Genomic DNA, 25,535 nt, shown 5'->3' with positions numbered 1-25,535 from the left:
AGCAGCTGGATTAACATATAGAAAACAAATCATAAAGAGACCAATGGTACGCCGAGGTAGATAACACGACTATGTACGCTTCTTCTTCTGCCGCGCAGAGTATAAATCCTTGCGATCTTTGAGTCGTTCACGCAGCTCATTGATAGTCTGTAACTTGGGAACCGAAACCGGGAGTACCTAAACGTGCGTTCCATTAGCGGACCCCACTTATCAAAATCACGAACTTACCTGGATGTCGTTGGTAATAGAAAAGTTGTGTCCAGGATTGACGACAAACTTGGCAGTTACTTCAGACAAGAAAGCTGCGGTCGGCTCCACAGGAGCATCGATTATCACCGCAGAAGTGTACTGGGAAATCATTTTAACGCCAAATACGATGGAGGTAACGGAGCTTACTCGACATTGAAGAACGGCCAGCACCCGCTCCAAAGTATCCAGCAATGGACGTTCGCCGCATTCATCCCATGTAGCCTGAGCATATTGATTATGTTCACATCAAAATATAAAATAGGCCACTGCTCACCTGTTCTCCCCATACTCCAACAATCAAATAAGCGTCTTTGCGTGTTTGATGGGCCCGACGGAGTAATTCTACGTGCCCGGCACCAAATACATCCCAAGAGGCACCAATGTAGATTACATCCCGAGGGTTATCTCGCGGCAAGGTATCATGTCGGTTGTTTGGATCTGAGAGATCAATAATTGGGGGAGGTTCTGGACAAGATGTTGCGAAATCATCGATGAGTTTCCAGAGTGCCTCTTCGGGTGCGAGTAGTCGAGTTTCTGGAAGCAATATACGATCAATCAAGGACGTGGTAGAAATACCAGTCCTGGAGCCATCATCTAGTACATTAGGATTATTGATAAAAGGCACCAGATCGTTACGCACGTTCGTGGATATTCCTTATATTTTCCCGCCTTCTTTGCATTTTCGTAGCAATCCTTTCCTTTTAGTGACTTGATTTACTGAGTATACACTTCAGAATTAATTAGATTTTACCATCAGCATCCTATTATAATTCTTTTGGGTTATCGGTGGGACATCAGAACGGTCGACAGTACTGACCAGCACAGGATCATCTCCATGGCAAACGTAATCTGAATGGAAATCAGTTTTGCCATGCTGAAAATATATTGTATCCCACCGATATTGTATTTGGCCACATAGTCCATGTCTGTGATATATGGCACATCTACCGGGGTGTATGATAAACGCGACATGGTGAGATGGATTCATCTGCACGAACCTTCTGCAACTTCATTTACCCACCGGCATCCACGAATTAGATCGTACCTGAATAACCAATGTTGAGGGTCTCTCTGGTAGGATTTCCCCAATTGAACTCGCCTTTCGCGTTCGTCGAATAGAGTGGGTCCCTTATTTCTATCGTTACTCTCATCTCAGCAATCGAAATCGGAGAGGGATCAACATCATTTGCTCACTTTTCAATCAGGCGATCCGAGTGGACGCCAACAATCACATAGTCACCAAACTTCCTGCTTTGGCGGACGGCATTGGCGTGTGCAAAATGAAAACCGTCGAAGCAGCCGTCGATCCTGTGCTCACGTCAATCCAAGGAGAGAGAAGTAGGTATATGCGAAGTCGCCTCACCATAGTCGAGCTTTGGGAGATTCAACCGTCATGGTGGGAGGTGTGACTAGGCCGGAGACAGAGGTATATCGGGCAGTCCATGATATCTCGTGGGGTTCGCGCGATTGATCACTCAGGATACAAACAATTGCGCGCTCACGTGATACTGATTAGGAAGCGTCATATTTGATACTGCTACCTCGTCTTAATCTACAACTACCAAATGGCTCTTAGAGCTACGTCTATTTTGTTTCAATGTGGTACTAGAGGAATGGCCACTAAGGTATCAAAGCACCCAAGTAATTTCAAACCTCAGAGTTTACCAGCTCTTGAACTTGCGTCGCTTCCTCCTGCAGAGTCTATTCGCTCATTGCAAGTGAGTGTAAACTGTTGCTATCTTTCCTCGTCTTGCGGTTCAATTGCATGGTATTTGTTAGCGTCTGCGCGCGAAGCGAGGGACAATTAGACCGATATTGAACTATGAACCAATCAAACGTGGTGCTCGCGTCGATCCAGTACATCCTGCAGCAACCTGGGACGAGAAATCTCTTCCTTACTCTAGTCACGAGTATTTCAATATTAGGGCATATCCTAATGCTATGCTTAAAAGGCTTGGTGTTGTGATTCAACCCACTGGGGGACTGAAGCCTCTGCCACCCCCGCAACGAGATTTCCCCATTTTTAAACGTAAAAAGCGCATCAAATTTGCCAGAACATATATCATGCCCATAAAATCTACGCATAAAAGGTGTCTTGGTACTTTATGCAGCGTTTATCGAAATACTAATGCTGTCATATAGTGGGGTCGTTCGGGTGAGGCTCAAGCGCAAGCTGAACGAAGCCGTCCAACTAGTATCCACACGAGGAGCAGACGTGGACCATCAGACTGGCAAAATAATATTCAAAAATTCTGAAGATTTGGAGTCCAAGTGGTTACTTCGAGGTTCGTACCCCACTAGCCCTTCATTTTTATCCCTTGCATTTTGATCGGACATTCAATAATAGACTGGTATTACGTCTTTTATCCTAGAATTCCCATCTATCATGCACCCTGGACAAGCGTGATCAAAGCTGTTCGCAACTCACTTTTGGTTATACTAAAGAAGGGCAGGGAGATGGACATGCAATGGAACCTCGAAATCGCCGATCGTGAAGCCAAGGCGATGGCAAGACTTAGCCGCCGGGAAATGCGGCGCATACGCATGTGGCGCCGTCAAGATCATGAAGCTGCATTGCGTGGCCGCTTATCGGAGGATGTAGGTATCAGATGGAAGCTCAAGGGAATGGGGGCCAAAAAACAATCAGTAAAAGTGGGAGGAATACGCGGACTCAATAGGGGAGCAAAGGTACTTAGATCTCCAAGCCGTACTGCTTTCCAGCATGGGAATGGGTCGGATGCCTCGCCCAAGTTCGCGGCCCCCATCATGGCCCCTATAACTCTCAACTCTAAAAATTCGTCGAAGTTAACTGCGGCATCTCAGTCGCCATACACCGCCCTTACAAGGCCTAAGGTCGAGATCGCTCAGGCAGCTGAGGCTCAAACGCGTCAAACCCCGCGTATACTTGGTTCGACCAGGTCATCAAGGCCCACGCCTAAACTCTCAAAGCCTGGAATCAAGCGACCGGACGAAACTTCCGGACCCATACTTATGAAACCTCCTTCCGAATCTCTAGTGGGTAATCTACGACGAAAACCACAGTCCAAACACACCTCAGGGTCTGCGTTGAAGTCACAGAATGGTGCTCAATCTTCAGGCAAGGGTGATTTGCATGTGTCTTCAAACTCGAAAAGTAGACCATGATGTCCAGTGTATTGAGTTTAGCACAATCCACATGATCATCTTGTACCATCAAGCACGCATACTGAAAACAATACTCGTTTAACAATGCCATTGTGCACATCCGTTAAAGTATGAGTGGCCACAATAATAGATCTAGAGTACCACTGTTATCCATCTCCGAGTACAATACACTAAAAGATACAATACACAAAATCTCTGGAATCCAATAACTAGATAATAAAACACAGGGATTAAGTCATCCTCTTTAACTTGACGGGACTGATACGGGTCGAAGCTCGATCGTTCATAGAGAGTTTGCTCGAATCCGGGTGTTTTTTAGGCCCATCACCAAAGTCCGCCTCTTTCTTGATGGGGGGTTCCCATCTCATCGAGCCCGCTCCAGCGTCGCATATTGCCAGTTCATCATCACTGTCGGAATCTATATCGATGACGCTCATCTCCCGCTCAGGGACTTTCATCTCCGAGTTCAATGAGTCTGGTGGGGTAACTGCGGAGAGGCCCGCCGTTTCGTCATTGTATGTGTCTCTCCCTAAGGACGAGTTTGGAGTGGCCAGAGCCAGGTTTTTGGGATATGGTAATGAGGGGGCGGTCTGGTTGGATCCCGTGGAGACCAATTTAGAGGGTTTCTCATCGAGTGGCATGCATAAGGTCTCCGCTTTTCGCTCATGTTCTTGTGAACTTGGGATAAATTCATTTGACATCTTTTCCTGACTTGGAGGCTCCTCTAGCTTCGGAGCTAGAGCTTCGGAGCTTGGTCCCGCTCGACCAGAACCAGTGCCAGCAAACCCAAAAGGAAACTGTGCTCCAGGAAACCAAAAGCTAGATCCAGATCCAGATGAGCCGTTTGTTCCAGATGGTTGGTGGAATGTAGATAATCCGTGAATCAACTTAAAAGCGGCCTCTGTTAACTCGTTGGCAGTGAAAGGAAGCTGCGGCAATGGGTAGGGGAGGTGTGTATGTAAATGCTGGTGTTGGTGCTGATGCTGATAGACGGGCAGATTAGGATAGTGGTGCGTTGAGTGCGTGTGTGCGGGCTGGGAAGGGACAGGGGCGTGCGAATATAATCCAGAATATTGTTGGGGATGGGTAGAGCAGCAAATGGCAGGTCGATTCCGCTCTATTGAATCAGATGAATAACAAGTGTGGTGAGGAGCTGCTCTCGGCTCCATCAGGATAATATTTCCCCTCGGCTCCAGACTACTGTCCGCACTCTCGGTGAGCTCGGCGCCATCCAACGACCTTTTTCGCTTAGAACCCGATTCAACGCCAGACCTAACTATGAGCAAGCTATTGACTTTAGTGTAGCTGCTCGCTGGAGCTGGGACAGGCTGCTCAGAGCCTCGAGCCGAGCCGTTGGATTCCAAATGGGATCGTTCGTTGGAAGCAGTCCTGGCAGTATCCAAGCCTTTGTCTTTTGGTGTGAGAGGAAGCGATGGCGTGGTTAATTCTGTTTTAACTTTGGGCGCTTTCCTTGGTGTGGGGAGGACAACCTCGACTACAACCGCTTTTTTCCTGCGCCTGCAGGGATGATCAGATTCTGCCCGACCCAAGATTTAACGTAAACGTACTTTATCGGAGACTTAGACTGGCTTGATGGTGAAGTGGTTGGAGTTGATGTGGATGGCTTGGAACTTCGGGCACCCCTGTGTGAAGACGAGCTTTGGCGTGCCGCTACTGTTTGCATCTCTTCAGATCCAGTTTTGGACAAGGGTTTTTTTTGTCGCGTTGTCCCAGTCGAGGATTTGCTCCCATGCGCTTGAACGTCCGAAGGATTATGACAGGGGTCAGCTTCACCAATGAAGGATAGACTAGATTCGTTCTTTATCGGCGTATGGGGCTCTAGTACAGAACCAGAGTTGCGTACGCTAGATTGTGGAGGAGCGTGTGTCGTCGTTGTTTTTGTCTCGGATCTTGGAGTCCGGGATCTTGGAGTCAGTCCCGCCGAACCATGCTTCGATATATACTTTCCCGTTACGAGGGAGTTGCCAGTTGGGGATCCAGGCAGTGATTTCGGCGAGCGATGTTGTGCAGTGGATGAATTAAGCAAGGACGCAGCGCCAGCGACTGGTGTCCTCGATAATCGGTTAAGTCGAACAGCAGGGCTATGGTCATTGGAAAGAGCGACAGCAGAACCAACCGTCGGAATGTTAGAAGGCCTATGCCGAGCTTGTACACTGGAAATGGGCGTATTCGCGGGGGGCGCAACATGTTGAGAGAACGAGCCAGCCGAAATCTCAGACTTCAACCCAGAATTGTTTGTTGGTCCGGGTTCGTCGTCCGAGTCCGAATCGATCACAATCAGATCATCATCTGCACTTATCCCAGAGCAACTGTTAGCACATGAAATACCAGGGGGAGAACGAATTGCGCTGGCTTGGGATCCAACATCCGGGTGATTCCGGTTCGCGTTGTTATCCTGAGGCGAGGTCAACAATGGAACGTGTTTGCTATCCATATCCTCATCTTTAGGCTGGCGGGTCGACAAGACGGATGTCTGTTTCTTTGGGGTCCTGCTGAGAGCCAGAGCACCAAGAATGGAAGCCATTGGTTCCACATCATCCAGTTCGTCGTCATCGTCTTCGTATTTCATGTAACGTATAGTTGAATTATCGGTCATTACCATAGACGCGAACTCGTCGTCGCTGGTTTCGTCATTGCGGAGCGTCCCATCAGTATTATGCAAGCTATCGCCAAGATAGACTATGTCATCATCGTCCGATTCTGGTCGCTTCCCAGACTTGCGTAGGCTTTCTCGAATTGCATTTTCGGCGGCCAAAAACTCTTTGAGATCTTCTGCATCTTGTGGTGAAAGCTCTGGTCGGGGAGGAGGCAACGCACGATACTGCCAGTCGTAAGACCAGCTCCCGAGTGGATCTTCTTCCACTTCTTCCGTGCCTTCTACTCCTTCAGTTCCTTCTCCCTCAGTATCATCATCTCCCTCTCCTTCATCATCGGCCTCGCTGGCTCCGGTTTCAGTTTCTCCTTCACTAACTAGTACCAGAGGTTCGACTTCGAGTGCCTCTCCGAAACTACCGATCTTCCATCCCCGCTCTGAGACCGAGCGTAATACGCCGCGGTCTTTGCATATCTTTCCGGTAAGAATGTCTATTTCGTCGTCTTCTTCAATGGGTCGAGCGTATTTTTCTGCCAAACTCTCCCATAGCGACATGACCCGACTGGAGGCACGACGGCGGGCAGCATCTAGTGCGTCCAAGTCAATTACAGGAGTAGGAGCCGGGCTAGACGTTGGAGTTGATGACATTGTTCGAGGTTGAGTGGTTCGTCGACGTTTGACGGGGCGAGCTATGCCAGTTGGGGGAGTTGGTACGGCGGAGGTAGAAGGATCTGATGAACGGTCATGGGCGGGTCCAGAAAGGTTGAAGGCTTTAGTTGTCGCATCGAATACCATGGAGGTAAGTTAATGGTGAATGTTTAATCTAAAAGACGCCGGATGCTCTTAAATCGCTGGTCTAGATGAAACCAGTGTTAGCGCAAGCCGCCAGGCTGAAAGTCGCAACTCACCTCACTTTCACGCTGATCTTTGTATTATGTATTTCAAGTTGTGCCCGAACCAGAGTCACAGCGGATTATTCCAAGGTCTGAGCGTCCAGCAATAAATAACGCGGTCACGCACAACGTCCACAAAGTCACGTGGTCGTTGATAGTGAGGGAAGTTTGAACCGTAATTTGCAATTATCCTGGCTCCTATTCGTCTAAAACGGTTCAATCCCTAACTATGTTTGTCTCTTCTTTGATGTTTCCCCTTTTCTAAACAGAGTAGTAGAGATACGTTGCTGAGATAGGAAGCTAGGAATACTTATAGTAATGATGGACTGGTGCTTGCTTCCCCACACCACGCCACTTACTCTCAAGACTGACACATATGTGACGAGATAAGCCTGTGCTTGTGATGATCAGTAGGTGCCTCTCAAACTAGCTTGAGTGCACTCATTGCGGAAATACCTACCGACGGGGGCCTACCGTACAACTTAGCACAGAATCCGTCAGACTTTCTACTCGGATTAAGTTCCCCATTCCCACCACCATACTACCAATTTAAACAGAAGCTCACATAACTTATTCTACTCGCAAAATCACAGTGAAAGGGCTTGATTGACTATAGAAAAGCTCTTAAATTCCGTAATACAAACGTGTAAAATGTATGGTACAGTCTAAACAAATATTCACAAGCCATTACAGCTTCCCTTTCGTAGCAAACTGGGACTCGGTAACGCCCTTGCCCATGGCAGCTGTGGAAGAAATACCACCTGTAGCAGTCATCAGGAGGCTGTCGACATAATCGGCGCCAGACCACTGGTGAAAGGAGAGGTGCGTTAGATTCTATCTCGATCCATAGAGCTTTTGAACTTACCTTTTGATGGGTAAGGACATCACATCCAATGTCCCTCTCACGCCTCTGAACAAGCTCGACGTATGCCTTCATGCCTTCCTTTGCATAAGCCTTTGCGAACAATTCGCTGATATATGCATTGGAGTGCAATCCACCAAGCTATGGTATGGTGTGTCAACAACAATAAAAGGCTGTTATTCCCTGTGATACTCACAGTGATAAACTGCCATACAAAGCCCAGTTTTCCGAGCTGCCACACGTAGTCTTGCATATCTTTGGTGCTAAGACCAGCGGCGTCCCAGTTGAAAGATGGACTCAGGTTATATGCGAGCCAGTGTCCTGGACGAATGGCATGTACACCCTTAGCAAACTCCTTGGCCTGATGTGAAGGAGCAAGCCTCATGAATGATACTTTTCACAGAAGTTATAATAGAATATCTTACCTGAGCAAGAATCGGGCTCTTGGTCTCCATCCAAAGAAGATCGGCGTGGGGGGCGAAAGCAGCGGCGCGGACAATCGCAGCAGCAGTTCCGCCACGGTAGCGGTAGAAGCCTTCACGGGTGCGTGCTGCGTCCCAGGAGAAGGGGGGCAGGGTTCGTAGGCCATACTTTCCTTGAGCAAGTTGTACCGCTAAACGAAGATGTTGTGAATTCTGAGAGAATTTCTAAGAGACCAAACATACCTGTTTCGAACGATCCCTTGTTTGCCTCTTGTTGGAATTGGTTCACTTTAGCTGCGCTAACTCCCTGTTTTGGAGTGCATCACCAAGCACCTCAGAGAAGGTCTTAAGCCCGGCTTGATTAATCCAATTATCCTCGACAGCCTATGGAATCCAGTAAGTAATAGGTCTGCAAGGCCGTATCGACCGACTACTTACTTGCAACTGAGCACCGCTCAAGCCGCGAGCCTCCGCATCTATCATGGCCTTGACAAGGCCTACTCCGCCTGCACCGGCCGCGTAATCATCAATGCATGCCGGGTTAGTTGCCCCCAAGATGAAAGGATGGTCCCGAGGATCAACAGGTGAGGTAATAAGGGTGGCGGCCTCGGAATCGGTACGAGCGATTACCAGAGTAGATGTATGCATAATATCAAGCTGAAGACGCATAGCGACCAATCGGCTGATGTGCTCTGAGAGTTTTTTTAGTATGAAGTATAATATAGCATATTAAATAATTACCAGAGATGGGGACGAGCACCTTTCCTGCCATATGTCCACATTTCTTCGTTCCAGGCGCTGATCTTCAATGTGGATTCCTGCAGCCCCCTTTTCGACGAACATTTTGACCAACTATACTTAAGAAATAAGTCTAAAGTCAAATTAATCGATGCTCGATGTACTCGCCTTCATCACAGCGGTCAAACCACCATGACCCGTATCGCCATCAGCAATAAGTGGTCTCAAGTAGTCGATGTACGGGGTGTTGGCAAGCTCAGCCTCGGATAATTGTGCTCGAGCAGACCTTTGCTTTCGGTCTAGTAAGCAGGGTTCAGTATAGAATACTCAAGGTATGAATAAACAAGCATACCATGGAAGAGCTGTGCATAGAACAAATGCTCAACCTTATTAGGCACAGTGTTGGAGGGATAATCTGTATTAAAAGTTAGTAGCAGGCTCATTAATGCTAATGGCTACTAACCAGCCAGATCTGGACCGGGCTCATTAGTCGACGAAGCTGTGGATGATGATTGCCATCCGGAAACGTAAACAGTCTCCAAGTGCTTCGCCATCTGAGTAACTTGCACAGGGTCAAGTCTGTTGAATTTAGACACTTAGCGAGCGTCCTTCGAGCAGCAAGTGACGTTTACTCACGCTCCGTAAGTGTGGGAGGGGGTCCCAGATTTTGAGTGAGCCTCAAGCAATGCCCAAAGCTTCTTTGCCATTACATCGGAAGGATATTGAATTCGGACGGTTCCTCGCTTGCTCACAACTTGAGCAGCTGTGTACGGCCTCTTGGTCCTCGCAAATCTTGGTTGCTGGAAGACAGCTCATGAGTTATGACCATGGGATTGCTGCTACTGAAAACAACCTTCCAGAACTCCTCGAGCTCAGCGACTTCGCGCTCAAAAGCAGCTTTTTCGGCGGACATGGCTCCCAAAGGTGGTGGTATGGTTAAAGGAAACGTTTTGAGATATGTGGGTAGGGAGATTGTGAGTACTCACTTGTCGTTTCCAGCCGCCCTTTTGAAGGGAGCACGGCCTTACACGGGCTTAGGTCAAACTCACGTGAATTCCGGTTAGTTCCGATATTCCCGCTGCGGTCACAAGCTCTGTCTGCTGGCCTGGGAATATGAGAATGAGAAGCGACGGATTTGTAGGAGTAGCCCGGAGTAAAATACTCTTGGTATGAAGCTTTGTGCAAAACGTGACGGCAGAGATCATTGGTTACCTGGGGTCAGAAAACCAATTGTGTCTCCCACGTCGGTCGTGTCAAAACGAAACCGAACCTCACAACATGCGTGTGTAAGTATTCCTCCCAGTGTTAATCCCTTGGCGACGTATCTACGTCCCGTGTGAGAAACCTCAGGGAGATAAAGTATTCTCCAGGGGTCAGTGCAGTTGGAGTTTCCACACCCGAGTCGCGCCGCCAGTTCTCCCAGACCTTCCAGTCCTGGTACTTATTCGGGCTTGGGTAGAATAGATGTCCGGCGTATCAAAGGTTATCTGTACAACTAATTTATCCTAAAACATACTATTACTCGATCGCAGTGACGCAATGTCTTGTTAACACCACTGAATGCACGTGAGCGACTCCCGCTAGCGCTTGACCCAGCTTATATGATCTCTCATAATTCACGTGCTATGATGCGTTCGCTTCCCGGCTCTACCGGCCCAACTAGGCCTTGATCACTTGCACCTGCATACTTTCATTCCAATTCCTCGATTTCCCTGCTCGCTGCCGCCTCTAACCACGTATGCTACGCCGTTTTGCACGCATTCCTCGCACCAGGTTGTCTATGACGTCCCGTACCCAGCTCTCTGGTACAATCGCTGCCGCACGTCTTGCTCAGACAACTGGACATCTTACGGGTTCGAATTCTACTAGCGGTTCAATTACAACCTCTGTACGCATGAGCTCCAACAACGCATCTTCGAGCTCCAGTGGGGCACCCAAAATTGAATTTCGAGAAATCAATAATATAACATGCTTTGGCGCTGGATTGATGGGTAGGTTATTTTGCATAGCCTTCAGTCCCTAAATTAATACTCGTATAGGTGCTGGGATTGCGCAAGTTGCAGCACAGAATGGATTCAAAGTAAGTTAATTCGCCAATTTTTTTTAGCAATGGTTGAGATGCCCTGAATAGGTCACTCTCTGCGATGTCACTCCCCAAGCCCTCGAAAACGGACTCAAGATTATTAAAACATCTCTGGGTCGAATCGCCAAGAAGGCACACCCGGACTCCGTCGAGCAGCAAAAATCCTTTGTGGATAGCCTGGCCTCGACCATTGTTACCACCACCGACGCACAGGAAGCTGTGAAACAGGCGGACCTTGTCGTGGAAGCTATTGTGGAGAATTTGGAAGTTAAACGCAAACTATTCTCTTCACTCGATAGTTACGCACCCGAGCATTGCATATTCGCCACAAATACTAGCAGCTTGAGTGTTACGGAGATTGCGGATAGTACTGGCGAGAATCGACGGTCAGCGTATGCACAACTTAATGCAGTTTATTTCCCTGCTATTACTAATATATTCTAGATTTGGTGGTCTACATTTTTTTAATCGTGAGTGGTCGCTTCCAGTCGTGTTTATCGCTAAACTGTTGACGACCTTTACCCAGCTGTGTGAGTGTTGATCTCGTCAGAGGAGTGCATTATTTATGCCACCTCTAGACCCCAGATGAAGCTTGTCGAAGTCATCCGAACTTCGAACACCTCCGACGCTACCAATGCAGCTCTCCTGGATGTGTGCAAAAGAATGCAGAAAACAAGCGTCAGCTGCAAAGATACCCCAGGGTAAGAGTTTTGGTGCATATATCTACATTCTCTATATGCTCAAACCTCCTTTAGTTTCATTGTCAATCGACTGTAAGGACCGTTGAATGGTAAACGAACCACCCAAGTTAATGCAGCCCTTGATTTTAAGACTTGTGCCCTACATGCTGGAAGCGGTGAGAATGCTTGAACGTGGTGATGCAACTGCCGAAGATATCGACACCGCCATGAAACTTGGAGCTGGTGCGTTATTTACCTATTTATTTAAAACATATTAAAATAACTCGATTGTGTACACAGGATACCGTGAGTTTACCTCAACAGTCGATGGTAGACTTATTTTAATAAGCGAACAACAGCTATGGGACCTATTCAACTTACGGACTTTGTGGGGCTGGACACGTGTAAGTCTCGCATTCAATACATCTTTGTTTTTCTTGACTGACCTCCTATACTAAAATCTGGCCGCGTGCTCGTGAACCTCTACAGGCCAACACATTATGTCAGGTTGGCGGGAAAAGGGGGCACTATCCCCTGAACTCGTTCAACCGATCAAGGCTTTGGAAGAGAAGGTTAAAGAAGGAAAGCTCGGAAGGAAAACTGGCGAAGGATTCTTCAAGTATTAACCGTCTCGTTCGACGGTACCGAATGTTATTACCAAAAAGGTTGTTGAATGATACGATCAGCAAATAAGCCCTGATCTATTGATCGATCGATCGATCGATCACCTCCCAGGTGTCGTTGTTGATTCGTTCGCACCAGGGCCTGGCGTGGTCCGGCCATACTCTTTGACCGAGGCAGCCACAAACAGGCAGGCAGACATCCGGGTAAAATAGCTTCATCAAACGTTATTTGCGTGTATAAAACAATGACAAAGTCCATTCAATCCACAGTGGCGTAAAAGAAACCCAAGTCCATGTGCAGAATATGCGAGCGTGTATATGCAAAGACATTAATGGGTAACAAAGTGAGCGTACAATACGATGGGCAAGACACATTGTCCCAGGTGATGTGCGCGGTAGAAGTGCGAGGGTAAAACGATATGTGGTAACCAGTAACTTACGCCTCAAGCTAAACCAGTAGAAAGATAGGAAGCTATGGTAATGCCTTTCAAGACATTTACCGGCGCGATCCGTATGCGCTATAGTGCGAGGAGTCATGTGGCGTCGATTGTTCAGCGGGCATACCTCCAAAGGTGCCGTACATCGCGTACTCGTTTGGAACCTGCAGGGGACTTGATCAGACATCCGAAATGTAGGCAAAAAATCACCCACTTCATTACCTCCGTAAGACATCACAGAGCCCTGACCCGGGTGATGCACAGCTGAGACAGCGGGAAGTCCCATCGCAAATGCCTGGCTGACTCTTCCTGTACTATAGGTCGAGGGCGATGCCACATGGGGATCGTCCTGCTCACGTTGTGTTCGCTCCCGGTTGACAGCTTTTAGCGTTGCTTCAATTTCGTCGGCTTGTATATGCGCCTCTTCATAAGCAAATGCGTATTGACGCAGGCCAGTGATGCAGTTGACGGCCTCAGGACGGCCTTGTCTTGCCAGGAGCAGGCCTGCAGCATACGTGCTGTAGTGTAGCACGTTGGGATCAAGCCGTAGATAGCCATTGGTTGTCAGGACTCCAGTCTAGGCAGGTATAGTTCCAGTGTTGGGTGCAGATTACACGTGGGTGCAAAAGCTCACCAAAGCGGCAATGCGTAAAGCGCTGTGAAGCGCCTCACTGGCCAAGGTGGCCTGTAAAGATTCAACATCGGCGTTGATACCCGAGAGATCCGATCCTCGTTGCAGATCACGGATCCCAAATCTTCGACGGCTTGGTGGCTAAGGTAAACGTCACATACATCAGTAGGAGAACCAAGGTGTTATGACCAAGTTAGACTTACAGGATGATGTACATGACATGGAAGGTCGCATCGCTCGAACCTTATGCCAAACATTCTTCGGTTAGTTATTGGTTGTGAGTACATCAGATATACACCCACAGGCCGAAACCGCGGCGACAAAATTCCAGTCCGCTTCAAAGTTACTAGGGACTCCAACTGTATTTAGATAAACATCCCGCCACCTGTTTAGTCGCGTCATCAAGTCTTGTGTAATTTTGGCCGGAATTCCTTCTTCCGCGATGACAGGAGTCCAGAGCATACGTGACATCCAGCGAACTTCACGGGCTAATACGTGCATAGCGGTGTACCATGTCTGGTGGCATAAGCAATAATCAATACGCATCGTCTCTTAAAACTTACAACAAACTGAGTAAGAGTTTTCAGTATGGTAAACCGCAAGAAAAAGAAAACGCCACACCTCCGTTGGGGTACCAATGCATAAAGTTTCTGTGGACGTTGAGAACGTGCTCGCAGTGAGCGATTGAATGTTATAGTCATCATCATCTCTAATTTTCATATCAGCTACCGCCAATTCAAAGAAGCTGTGAGCCGTTACAATGTGGGTTTGGTCCTGAAGTAAGCTGAGCTGAAGCCGTCAGCTAGACATGCCATCCACCACGCCATGACCTGCAATCACTTTAGCTGGCACGCACGATTGGAAGAGACTATACCAGTACCATTGAAGCACCCCTTGAATCGTCCAGTGCCATTGTTCCGAGTTTGTAGTTAATCTTAAGCTCAAGCATATGCCGAACGCCAGAGTTGAGCCAAAATCCATGGAACCCATCTGGGTCTGTATTAAGTTCTAGTACCCAATGAGTCAATGCTGCAACTAGCCATGTTCACCATGATCGATAGGTAGCAATGGAACGTACGGCTCTGAAGGGGCTCGAGTAGCAAACAAACAATGGCGTTATCAGGCGTGGCAATGCGGAAAATACGCTCAGCCTCGGCAACTTCGCGCGCCCTACGTGCCAACGCACGGGCAAGGATAGAAGATTTGTCCTTGCTGGCCCCTCGATCGTGGACGATAATAGGATGTTCTAGCAATACAATCCCAGGAAAACAAAACTTAGCATTATGACTGGAAACGACTTGACCGACAACGTACCACTGAATTTGGCACCCCATGCTAGCACTACAGCGATCAAGGCAGTAGGGAGTGGTTCAACATCTCGCGCAGGGAGTGGAGGCGGCAAGGGGGCTTGAGGCAATGAGTATTTGAACCGCGTCCCTGTTTGGCCGTCAGAAACGCATATTCGGGTGAAATGGCGTGTACAACGGATACTGACGGAAGTTGTGAGGATCCAGTATAGGCAGCCGAGTGTGGCATATCTGAAAGTAGACATCAATCAGGTCAAGGGCAAATCTGGTCAGGAGAGCGTACAAGGGTCAGTGCGCTGTATGACACTCTACTGTAAAGGACTCACTCAGTGCGGAACACTTCGCTCTCGAGCTTCGTCCCCAACACTCCCCACTCATCGTTACTGCCTGTTGAACGCTCGGTGAACGCTAGATCCTCGCGTGGCGGTGCAAAGATGTAGCTCAGGAAGCCGGCCACCGTGTTTCGACCGGAGGCGCCAGTTCCCGCGGGACTGGGGGTGTATGTTCCCAAGGCCCTGGGGCCTCCCGGTGAAAGATTATTAGTAGAGCCAAACATAGAGGAGCTGGGGGACATAACAGATATCAAATACGAATGGGGGAAATCAGGCTAAGTGAGAGGCAAGTGCAGGGGAAACGGGATTCTGACGTACTTCTGCTCGCCTGGTAATGGACGAATAGATCTCCTGACTCCACGACGATGTTTCTCATTCGTTGCCTGCTGGATCAGATTTCTGCAAGCACGCCGTCCCAAACAAGGTGCGTGATAGGGGAAAATGTCAGGGCTTTTAATAAGGAACAGGCTCCAACGGCAGGTATGACATACGTGCATGGGAAGTTCTTTCCGATACAATGCTGGCACTGTATAAAAAAGAAAAACAAGCTATATGTTAGCAATGCATGAGTGTGTTTTCCAGAGCCATATAATTGTACGAGGTATTGAAGTTAGCAAAAACTTGCTCATTTCCTTCATAAGCTAAGCACTACCGCATAGGAAAGATGTAGTCGGTCGGAGCCGAGGAGCGGCAATTAAATCAGTGATACAAGAGGAAAGAAGCCGCATGTATGAGCAGACAACCTAACTGGAAGCCAGAGAAGGCTGACTCGCGTAGGTTATGTCATACTGTGTGTCTACGTCCCGATCAAGCACATTACAAGTTTGTAGGCAAACTCCAGGGACAGGAGCCGTGACCCCGTTTGCAATGCTACCTCGACTCGACAACGACGTGAAAGAGGGAGAGGCCAGCTTACCTTCTCCATACCTGGATTCTTAACGCACTTGACTTTACGATTCCTACATGCATCGCAGGCTACGTTCTGCTTGCGGGGGGCTGTATAACTGGCGTTGGCGGGGTAGACTCGGGAGCTGTCGCCGACCATCCTGACGCTGTCGATCCGGATACAGCTGCGTCTTGTGCAATATGCGCTTGCCTCTGCCCGAGGAGACCGCGTGGCCGAGTTTGAATCCAAATCCGGAACTTGCTCTTGTCTGCTGCCTAGATTAACTGCTGCTGTTCGGCTGAACGACTGAGGGGCTAGGAGAACGGTCACGTGACCTTGACTGGCGAGGGCGAACTCTTGGAGACTTGGTGCTTGCGTCAGATGCCGAATTTGAGTGGGAGCGCGGACGAAGAGGTGCCATGAACGCCACGGGCAATTTTGTCGATATGTCTGTGGTCTGCGCTGTGCACGTAAGTTTGCTAGGTCCAAGCAACACTGACACTAGATGAGAACAGCGACCACAGTGCTGGTGCACTCTGAGGAGAAAGCCACCAGCTGTTGGTATGAGCGAAGAAGAGAGTAGTTCGGAAGCGTAAAAGGGCGGATGACCACACGGACAGGACTGGCCCAGACGATATGACGTCACGTAGCGTCCAGAACCACCAGGAATACGCCGGACCAGAAGAGAATTCGGGCCCGAAATATCGCGGGTTGGAGTGAGCTGTGGAGCTGTGGGTCAGTCCCGAATGGCTGACGAGAGCCACTTGACAAACAAGCGGGAGGGAGCCTTTCTCCTCTCCTCACTCGACGAGTGATATACGCGGCTCCGGCTCTGCGAGGCGCACGATCAGAGGTGGACCGAGAGTGGAGCACAGCCGAAACATTCTCCAGATACCTCATAAGGTGTTATGAAAAACAGGGAAGACAGGTATGGTGACCGATCGATCAAACGTGTGACCAAGCACACTGTGCCCAGCTATGTACGCCGGAGTGCGGAGCCGTTTTACTCCTCCAACCAACATACAAGCTGGATCTGATGCTTACCTGTAGACGTGGACGTTTTTGGCTGGTTGTTTTTCCACAACCCTGGGACAGGCCTCCCTTTGGATAGGTGAGGTGTCGACGGCAGCTTCCAAGCGCTTTCACAACAGCTGGGAACTTTCTTCGTGGAGGGGACTTTTCCTTGCACTCAGGCCCCAAGATTGCCAAAATTTTCTCTGGCCCAGTAAGCACACGCCGATGCCAATGAAACTGTTCTATAGTATCTCTCCAGGAAGCGGAACGCTTGTAGCCTGTGGAGCCTCCAACGCGCTGGAAAGGATTTTAGCGACGGGTTTGTCGGAAACCCAGAATCCATGTAAGTGTGCTTTTGGGCTTCCAACGCCAACCCATCGGCACCGAGTAGCACGTCACTCGGGGCCGGCAGCCCCTGAGCCAGTATTAGATCACAACAGTACTGAGCACCGTTCTACGAATCCGGTAATACCTTCAACCAGGGACCAATAATCAATTATGCGCAGTATTGCAGCTGGCGCGCCATTCTCTCCCCAGCCTCCGAGCTGCCAAACATTACCGCCCTCGCTACTACCCATGCTACTCAAGACATGGCAAACTGTCGTGAAGAAAGGGAGAAAGAAATCCAGGTAAAGTAAACTATATTGCCGTCATGGAATTCCAAGAACCTTATACCCTGTAGTTCGTATCCAGGACTTGATCATTTCTTGTTGGTAATTAGTGCTTTTTTATATCATAGTTATACTCAGCGACCCCGGAGCCCGGTTCGGAACCAGTCATTGGCCCGTCCCTTGAGCCCACCTGGTCCAGCTAGATCACCACCTGTAGGTTTGATACCGGGACCGCACGCTCTTTTTAGCTTTCTCCATTGGATACGGGTATCTCGGCTACAAGAATCTAGTACCTTGTGCATCAATCGTGGTCAGACGCAAATTCGCTCCCACGAGCCGAGCATTACCGTCGTTTCGACCATTGAGGATCGCTGTGCCTCGATCGATCGCCATCTTCTGCCGATTATTTTAGGCAAGTAGGCTACCAGGGCTACGTTAGTTCGCACTGAGACTATATGCATCGCAAACTGTTTGGTACGCATATATCCGTACAAACAGATGGGAGGTTCAGCATCCACCTTTTCCTATTGATTATTCAATTACGTTTTTTGCCACTCATGACTCAACTCCATGGATCCACTAGCGCTCCACAAGATATTTAAAAATGCCACGTGACCAGATTTTTGAGTACATTTCTATCACAAGCGTAATGCGAACACGGCAATCCACTCGCCACGTGATCCGGAGGCAGGTACCTAGCAATTGATAATTCATAGTCGGACAATTAACTGTATGTTCACGCATACATCGAGAGTACGTCAGCTCTCAACGGCGCAGTAAGGTTCATAGTGGCGGCTCGTATGGTCTTACTGAAGTCCGACCGTGGTCCTTTTATGTATGCTGCGTGTTTACTGAAACATCGAATACACACTTAGAAAAAGCATGGTTGGCATACGAGTTTAGTCAGCATTTGCTACTTTTTCTTACAGATGCAAATTCGACGTTGTTAAGTATTGACTAGTCAATAAGGGCTTTATTTCAATACTCTTTGATCGGTATGAGGCCCACAACGTGCCAGTCAAGAATTTCATTCGAGCTCGAGTAAAACATCCATGATTGATTAAATCACACCTAAGGAGGTACGTAGCCGGTCAGTTACTGTTTTCAAGAACCACCAACCTAGAGCTCGAGGCGCACCGAAAAGGGTAGAACATCATACTGGGCCCGAATTAGGAAGCTACCAGAAATGCCTTCGTTTCTTCCTAATCTCCCTAATGAGGTTTTTCTTCTCTCCCCACTGCTCCCTTTTTGTGCTTCACGCTGCTCCTTTTCCAACTCTTCTCGCTTTTGTTTGGGTAATGGGGCGACCATACTAACGAATATTGGTGTGCAATTGAATTTTTCAGCCAGTACTTGGCACGAATTCGTCTTGGGGTCGCTCAGCCTCAACCGACGGATCTCTTCTATTTGGTCTCGAGTAAGTTTAGGCCGTTCCACCTCAGCTTTCGGATGCAATACAGGAGGAAGTGATCAGCACCACTAGACCTAGTCGGTTTGGATAGAAGTGGAGAGGCTGGCATGGTAGTCAAAGAGTGGGGCGTAGGGACCGACGAAGGTGGGTTATGGATGAACGTTACATCTGGCGCAATCTGTTGTGCCTTTGCGTTTGGCGAGTTAAGAATCGGGTCTTTTGGACGCGGGTTAGATCTTGACACTGCATAGTTGCGAACAATATAGAGTGGCCTTGCCAAGGACGTTGTACGAGTGAACAGACTCATGATGGACAATGAGAAATCATGCACGGCACGTGATATCGATCTTCGGTTAATTTACTCACGGGCCTCATCCCAACGAAAATCATTGCGATACCAAAAATGTCTTGGTAAAGAAGTACTTTGGCGCGGTATCGATTTCATTTCATCAAATATGCTACTCTCAATAAAAAGCATAGTTAATTTGCGTAGATCCACTAGGGTGCGAATGACAGCCTTTGCGGTTGCGGCTTGCCTTAAGTGGAATGATGAAAGGGTCATAAATCCACCTCCGTCTCAGCTCCGTCCGGTTCTATATTATCGACTGAAACTTATGCTTTTGGGCTTATAATATCAATTAGACCCAGCAGTAAAGGATAGCTGGTTAATAGCACTCTCTCCTTAAATTGACCGCCAGACTAGCCAACTAAATTTTGATAATGCTCTGATCTACGCTACATATTTATCGGCCAGACTGCTTCGTTGCTCAATGCTTTATAATTGATATGCGCTAATATAAGCAAATGGACTTACAACGGCGGGACGTGCAGCAGGAAGCTGCACTGGGCGAGCAAAGTTTACACTGGAATCGGAGTGGCGTGTCAATATCCCGCATGTATAGTGTTTCTCGACATGAAATAACTTACGCGGAACGATAACGCCTCAAATAAGTGATTGCGTGCCCTTCCACCTCTTCGGGAGTAATACCGAGAGCATCCCAGTCACCAGGAACGTCAGAGTCATTAATGTAGCGTCGTACAACCTCATCAGGGCTCAATGCTGGCCACCACACAACCTGGGCGGCACGTGCAAGCGCCAGGGCGATCGGTTTGGGAATTGTAGGTGGGTGTGCAGGGGTCTTGCAAGTCACAGCGGCCACAAGATCGAGCATCGTGGTGTAGGTGTGGTACGCCGGACCCGGAAGATTGTACACCTGAGCTGGGTTCGTGATAACACTTAGGTTCGATAAAGCTTGGGCAACGTCTAGAACCTGGTGCATGTGGTGCATGTATCGGCGGTAAGTTCCTTGACGCTGTATTCCAATATCAACTCACATGAACAGGTCTAATCTTAGTGTCTCCATGATTAAGTGTCCAAAGGATGGGCCAGACCGCCATTGAGTTAAGCAGTTTATCCTCATGACCAAAAATCGGGCCCGGACGAATAATGGTTGCTTCGGGGAACGCCTCCCGAACGGCATCCTCTCCCTCAGCTTTGGCTCGATAAAATTGGGATTCGGACTTATGCGAAGCATTAAGATGTGACACATGCACAAGCCGAGGGATTTGCAGCTGAGAGGCAATGTTAGCGATTGATGCCGCTCCGGCAACGTGAACGGAATTGTAGTCAAAGTTCCTATGAGAGATGGGAATCGCCATCAGTAATCCAACGTAATCTAAGTTAAATGCGTTTACTTGGTCTCGTAGTCCCGTCCTACCAAATTGTAAACAATGTCAGAGTGCCTCATGCACTCAGCAATCTGATCTTCATGTCGCAAGTCCCATTCCTGTGCAAGCATATCAATACTGGTACGCACAAACAGTGACATGAGATCGGGCTTACCAGTGGGACAATTTGTCCAAGATCTCCTAGTACTTTAAGATGCCTCTTTTCGTCCTCATCCCGGTATGGAATGATTACCTGAGTACCTGCCTTTGCTACAGTACATGAGCCAATCAAAACTTGAACATTAGTGAAATGATTGTGTTAATCACCAAGTTTAGAAACTAGATATCTCCCAAGGAATCCGGTGCATCCAAAGACAGTAGCAACATGACCTGAAACAGCACTTCGTCCTGGCGGGCCATACGAAATGATAGGTTGACGAGTAGGGAGGACGGTCAGGTCAGCAAGCCCACGCTATCACAACCCCATTTTTAGTATAATTCACGGCATAGAGTTATATAATACCTTTTCAATACGGACTACCGCTCTAGAGATTTTGAGAGCAGAGGCTCGATACATTGCGGACGTGGGATGGGTTTCTCACTGGAAAGCACATCGTATCACGTGATGTCGACTTTCCTAAGACCCGTGCTTGGACTAATAACGACAATGTGCTTGACTAAATTTACTACAAATATGAATGCGAATCAAAAGTAGAGTCTTGTGATATATAAGACAGTACGAAGTAGCCAATAGGTTTCTATAGTTTGATACTCTTGACGACCCTTCCAGAGATACCACTCTTTTCTCCCTCGTATTTTCCTTCTCGTGCGGCTGCAACCTCTGCTCCCCCTTTGAAGACCGCCTGTCGACTTCGAAGCTTTTTCTGAGCTTTGGCGTATTGCATCTTCTTTTTGACGCGAGGATTACGTGCTGCCTTGTTTTTAGGACTGCGGTTGGCCGTCATCCCCTTGTTCTTGAGTATCGTTCTAGTTAGTGAACGAGGGCCTTCCGAGGATTCTTCATCAGGATCAATGCTATGAGATAGTTGATTACGTCAATTCTCGGACAAAGCATTGGTATAAGGGAAATACGAACCGTTCGGCAGCTCTCATAGCTTCATACTCTGCTTTCTTTTCCTCCTTCTTCTGTTTCTTGGCTGTCCTCACAAGCTCATAATATCCTTCTTCTCCTTCGGACCCGTCATCTCCTAGTTGTTCAGAAATGTCGCGGTTTCGCTTTCCTATTGGCACTGCACCCATATCCACCCCAGTGTCAGCACCCCCACCTTCGCTCATTTCGAGGTCATCGCCCCCCTCGCCGAGGCCGTGTCGTTTTTGTTCCTTTCGACGCTCTCTATAAGGCAGATCGTCGTCACCACCCATACCAGCGCGAGCGTTCGAGCGACGATTTGAAGTACTGTAAGGGTGTATATTTAGTTGATTGTTTAAATGCGCATATAGGCATGGTGCGCACCTTTCAATCTTACTTGTGTGGAACCGAAGGCTTTTCCGTCGCCCAGCCTTATCACTAGCATCGGTATGACTAAGTTGCGTTGGATCACCAAGCGCTTCAAGATCCACATCCGTGCCCGGGGTTGGCTCCTGCGTAGCCTTTGACTTCGTCGCCGTGAATTCGGGCTCAACCAAATCAAACACAGGTTTTGGGGTGGTCCCCTTCTTTTTCTTCTTCTCGCTCAACTCTGGGAATTCTGATAAATCTAGTTTCTTCTTCTTCTTTGGCGGGGAGGTTATTGCCGTCGGTTCCTCCAAATCTAAAGCGTCTTGCATAAGAGCCTCGAGTTCTCCCTCTTCAAGTTGGCCAAGATCTGAATCAGCCTTCTTCTTTTTCTTCCTGTGGACCTCTGGCTTGGGCGATGAAGTAGATTCCATCCATCCAGTAATCTTGTCTTGTTGCCAGGGCTCCTCCAGGTTCTGTAAGCGAGGGATCCCGCCACTCGCCAACGAAACTTTGTCCCCTGGTTTGAGACCATATGGACTGATGTCTTCCTGTATGTTGTCCTCAACATCGCTGTTGCCATCTTCGTCTGTGAGTATGTCCTCATCGCTTTCGTCGAAATCGTCGTCGTCGTCAGCGGCGAAGCCCAAATCTTCGAGGGTGGCAAGAGATTGCTTCAATGTGAGGAGGCGCGAGATGACTTCAGTTCGTAGCTGCTTTGTCTCTGTTGGGCTGAGATTTGGATTTTGTGACAAGTTTGAGGTATCGCCCTTTGGGGTGGATTGAAGGTGCAAGTAGAATGCGAGGGTGGTGGCATACGAGAGGAGTGTTTCTGTGAAAATATAATATCGATACGGTGTCTCAATATTTCAAGAGGTTGCCTACGATGATGCAGATGCATTAATCCAAGGGAGGGATCATCAGGACTTTCTTGTTCGACCCTTTTGGTTGGTTAGGACAATTTTATCAAACAAAGAGTTGACATACTGTTTTACTGCCGCACTAGTTTCAATAACCTGATAGGCAATGTCTTCCCAGTCCCGTGCTAATGCTAGTGAAAGCGGGTCGTACTTCTCAATGTGGCGCATCAACGACGCTTTGTCGGTTGGAAGCGCGGGTGCAACCGGTACGGCTAACAGGGATACGGTAGCTTCTGCAGTGTCACTGTTGACAGTGTATGAGTATCCTGTTGAGTAAGAACGTTTCGTTTACTCACTGTGTGTCATTGTAGCCCCAATCGTCCTCCCCAATCTCCGAAATCATCTTCAACTGCAACCTCCTTGCCTCTCGCTCTTCCATCTTCCGAGACTCTTCATCGCCGTCATCCATCAACGTGAATTGTCAGCATAGTAGACGGAGCGTGATTTCCCCCAGCGCGAAATCTCAGCCTCCGAGTCTGTTGAAGAGTCTGAATCTTCTGACTGTGCTGTGTTTTGTCTCTTGGGTTTAGCCTTAGTTTTCGACTGAGACCCCGAGGCGCTCTCCTGTTCTTCTTCTACTTCGTCATCACTATAACCCTCTTCTGAAGATGATTCGCCAACTCCATCGAGACCAAATACTTCGTCATCTTCATCAAACTCGTCTCCGTCGTCTGGAGCCGGGCCAGCACGTGCTCTTGCTCGTGCGGTGTCGTCGAGCAAGATTTTGTCGCGAGCAGCAAAGACTATGTGAGGTTGGATTATCAAATAACGTGCATTAAATTGTGCAGTTGCTTACACTCGTCCTCCTCATCCATTGGTATATCCTCAGCCTTCTCCCAACGCCTCATCCTGCCCTCCTCCTTTATACTAATACGGTTATCTCCTCGTTTTCCATTCGGGTTACGAGCACCGGTGACCTTGCCTTTGTTCCCGCCATGCCCCGCTCTGTTGTTAGTACGTGTCTGACGTCGTCCCATGGTGGACAGCTATGGAATAAATACTGCTTCGGCGATAAACACAGAACCGACCTCAAAATTCTACCACCTTAAGCGCCCTCGATGAAGTCAGCTTAGCTAATATACTGATCTCCCACTAAACTTTCACCTCTCCCACCCCGCCTCCCAACCCACAACCTATTCACAAAATGGTCAAAGTCGAAGAGATTCGCGATAAGGACTTGCGCTCCAGCTCGCCTTATGGTAGCTCCGAATACAGCTCGTCAAGTGACTCTGTCGCGAGTACTTCCTCATCCCTTAGTACTGCATCCTCTCCCGAGAAAGAGACACTTGGTGAACGCCTCGCGGCACTTGTAGACATTGTGCCTCCCACAACTCGCCAGTCTATTGGTAGCAAGGTCTCAAGTGCAGCTTCGATTGCCAAGCGCGTTGGGAAGATCGGGGGGAATATCATTTGGGTAATCACAACCAGCGCATTACTCGTAGGGTTGCCTCTTGCGCTTGCGCTCGAGGACGAGGCAAAGATCGTGCAACAAGAAAAGGAAATGCTGGCCCAGCAACAGGGCGCACAGGGTGTGAGTACTATGTCCTCTGCCTCGACACTTGACCTGACCTCGATTTTGTAGATGCTCGCCCCATACGGGCAACAGGGACAGCAGGGACAGCCAGGCCAATCATCCAGCTCTGGTCTTGTGCCTCCCGGATTTTAGACCTCATGATTCGACCTTTACGACGTTGTATTACTGTGTTTTCCTTTCTGTGTCATTTATTTGTTTTAATTGCAGCCCCACTCTAGACTGAAATTAGCGACTGTTTCGTAACTGTTTAACAGCACATGTGTTTATTTATTCTCTCAAAAACAAACTCATGGCCTCAGGTCTCTATAGTTAACCGGAGCGATTGAGGGTAACATTTGTCTTTGATGACATGCCGGTGCTATCTAGATTTAGGAGAATTGAAGGTACTACATCACGTTGGCGATGGAATCGAATTCATATCAATTCTTCCTTACTCCAGATTATGTATGCTCGGTCACGTTATTTTCGATAAATAGGTTACAGACCCGTTGACCCAACCATATTCTGGGAGAAGGGGGGTTTAAAGACTCTTGCTGCCCATATGTAGAGCGCTACGGTATGTACATGTAGATCTATATACACACTTTATTGGTGGCGTAGGATGTAAAAGAAAATATCCTGGAACATGAGCCAAACTGACAATCGATTTTTACTTGTATTAACACCTGGCCGGAACAACTTAATTTAACTTAGCCAGGCGTACGATGTCTCTGGATTTGGACTTGTTACCACCGTAATCGAATTTTGGGGTGTTCGAGCCAATGCCTCATTAGAGCTTGTCTGAAAGGTGAAAGCAAAAATCATAGGCACTTATTCAGGACTCAGACTGTACTGCAGAGACAGCGATCCGTGAGGTATACCCCACAGGCATACACACATGATTGCCATTTAAGCTAGGGATTGGCCCAAACTGTACCGAGGGGGTTCGATGTGCTTTGTCTTCCCCCAAAACTTAGGATCGAATATACAGTGGCTTGTCTGAACCTTTCTAGCTTGGGGTCAAATTCGCGAAGTTTGGTG

At 48.3% G+C, this 25,535-nt stretch overlaps 9 protein-coding genes across 9 annotated transcripts; 3 read left to right on the top strand and 6 right to left on the bottom strand.

The window, feature by feature from the left end:
• Positions 1–69: 69 nt before the first annotated feature.
• RhiXN_02112 (cytidylyltransferase domain-containing protein) lies at positions 70–1,644 on the bottom strand (the record flags this gene model as incomplete). The annotated part of the gene is made up of 11 exons (XM_043321931.1): positions 70–177; positions 229–348; positions 397–471; positions 524–830; positions 890–947; positions 1,001–1,010; positions 1,067–1,098; positions 1,146–1,193; positions 1,248–1,384; positions 1,444–1,557; positions 1,613–1,644. The coding sequence occupies 11 exons, from the start codon at positions 1,642–1,644 to the stop codon at positions 70–72; spliced, it is 1,041 nt and encodes a 346-aa protein (XP_043187754.1).
• Positions 1,645–1,814: 170 nt separating this feature from the next.
• RhiXN_02111 (uncharacterized protein) lies at positions 1,815–3,393 on the top strand (the record flags this gene model as incomplete). Its single annotated transcript, XM_043321930.1, has 4 exons — positions 1,815–1,967; positions 2,029–2,339; positions 2,392–2,534; positions 2,597–3,393. 4 exons carry the CDS (start codon positions 1,815–1,817, stop codon positions 3,391–3,393), a joined length of 1,404 nt encoding a protein of 467 aa, XP_043187753.1.
• A 230-nt stretch (positions 3,394–3,623) lies between these two features.
• RhiXN_02110 (centromere protein Scm3) lies at positions 3,624–6,802 on the bottom strand (the record flags this gene model as incomplete). Its single annotated transcript, XM_043321929.1, has 2 exons — positions 3,624–4,911; positions 4,962–6,802. The coding sequence occupies 2 exons, from the start codon at positions 6,800–6,802 to the stop codon at positions 3,624–3,626; spliced, it is 3,129 nt and encodes a 1,042-aa protein (XP_043187752.1).
• A 785-nt stretch (positions 6,803–7,587) lies between these two features.
• Positions 7,588–9,835, bottom strand: RhiXN_02109 (isocitrate lyase; the record flags this gene model as incomplete). The annotated part of the gene is made up of 13 exons (XM_043321928.1): positions 7,588–7,707; positions 7,766–7,903; positions 7,959–8,123; positions 8,188–8,375; positions 8,428–8,454; positions 8,511–8,568; positions 8,623–8,874; positions 8,926–9,036; positions 9,100–9,221; positions 9,275–9,337; positions 9,386–9,501; positions 9,559–9,722; positions 9,776–9,835. 13 exons carry the CDS (start codon positions 9,833–9,835, stop codon positions 7,588–7,590), a joined length of 1,584 nt encoding a protein of 527 aa, XP_043187751.1.
• Positions 9,836–10,660: 825 nt separating this feature from the next.
• On the top strand, positions 10,661–12,311 carry RhiXN_02108 (3-hydroxyacyl-CoA dehydrogenase; the record flags this gene model as incomplete). Its single annotated transcript, XM_043321927.1, has 10 exons — positions 10,661–10,913; positions 10,962–11,002; positions 11,054–11,397; positions 11,450–11,533; positions 11,584–11,706; positions 11,761–11,778; positions 11,837–11,928; positions 11,986–11,991; positions 12,045–12,089; positions 12,175–12,311. 10 exons carry the CDS (start codon positions 10,661–10,663, stop codon positions 12,309–12,311), a joined length of 1,143 nt encoding a protein of 380 aa, XP_043187750.1.
• A 493-nt stretch (positions 12,312–12,804) lies between these two features.
• RhiXN_02107 (NAD(P)H-binding family protein) lies at positions 12,805–21,182 on the bottom strand (the record flags this gene model as incomplete). The annotated part of the gene is made up of 20 exons (XM_043321926.1): positions 12,805–12,909; positions 12,960–13,322; positions 13,380–13,430; positions 13,490–13,517; positions 13,580–13,619; positions 13,679–13,892; positions 13,940–13,945; positions 13,998–14,085; positions 14,136–14,206; positions 14,257–14,384; positions 14,455–14,622; positions 14,691–14,813; positions 14,872–14,948; positions 15,010–15,246; positions 19,865–20,208; positions 20,273–20,573; positions 20,633–20,724; positions 20,781–20,875; positions 20,933–21,077; positions 21,129–21,182. The coding sequence occupies 20 exons, from the start codon at positions 21,180–21,182 to the stop codon at positions 12,805–12,807; spliced, it is 2,730 nt and encodes a 909-aa protein (XP_043187749.1).
• A 181-nt stretch (positions 21,183–21,363) lies between these two features.
• RhiXN_02106 (Something about silencing protein 10) lies at positions 21,364–23,360 on the bottom strand (the record flags this gene model as incomplete). Its single annotated transcript, XM_043321925.1, has 6 exons — positions 21,364–21,640; positions 21,702–22,022; positions 22,080–22,893; positions 22,947–23,002; positions 23,049–23,225; positions 23,278–23,360. The coding sequence occupies 6 exons, from the start codon at positions 23,358–23,360 to the stop codon at positions 21,364–21,366; spliced, it is 1,728 nt and encodes a 575-aa protein (XP_043187748.1).
• Positions 23,361–23,389: 29 nt separating this feature from the next.
• On the bottom strand, positions 23,390–23,958 carry RhiXN_02105 (Something about silencing protein 10; the record flags this gene model as incomplete). Its single annotated transcript, XM_043321924.1, has 2 exons — positions 23,390–23,724; positions 23,778–23,958. The coding sequence occupies 2 exons, from the start codon at positions 23,956–23,958 to the stop codon at positions 23,390–23,392; spliced, it is 516 nt and encodes a 171-aa protein (XP_043187747.1).
• Positions 23,959–24,125: 167 nt separating this feature from the next.
• On the top strand, positions 24,126–24,647 carry RhiXN_02104 (Mitochondrial import receptor subunit Tom22; the record flags this gene model as incomplete). Its single annotated transcript, XM_043321923.1, has 2 exons — positions 24,126–24,512; positions 24,564–24,647. The coding sequence occupies 2 exons, from the start codon at positions 24,126–24,128 to the stop codon at positions 24,645–24,647; spliced, it is 471 nt and encodes a 156-aa protein (XP_043187746.1).
• Between the last annotated feature and the right edge of the window lie 888 nt (positions 24,648–25,535).

This window comes from Rhizoctonia solani, chromosome 16 (assembly GCF_016906535.1).
Source record: "Rhizoctonia solani chromosome 16, complete sequence".
NCBI lineage: Eukaryota > Fungi > Basidiomycota > Agaricomycetes > Cantharellales > Ceratobasidiaceae > Rhizoctonia > Rhizoctonia solani.
Note: the sequence above shows the minus strand (reverse complement) of the source record. Positions and strands in the feature narration are given on the sequence as shown.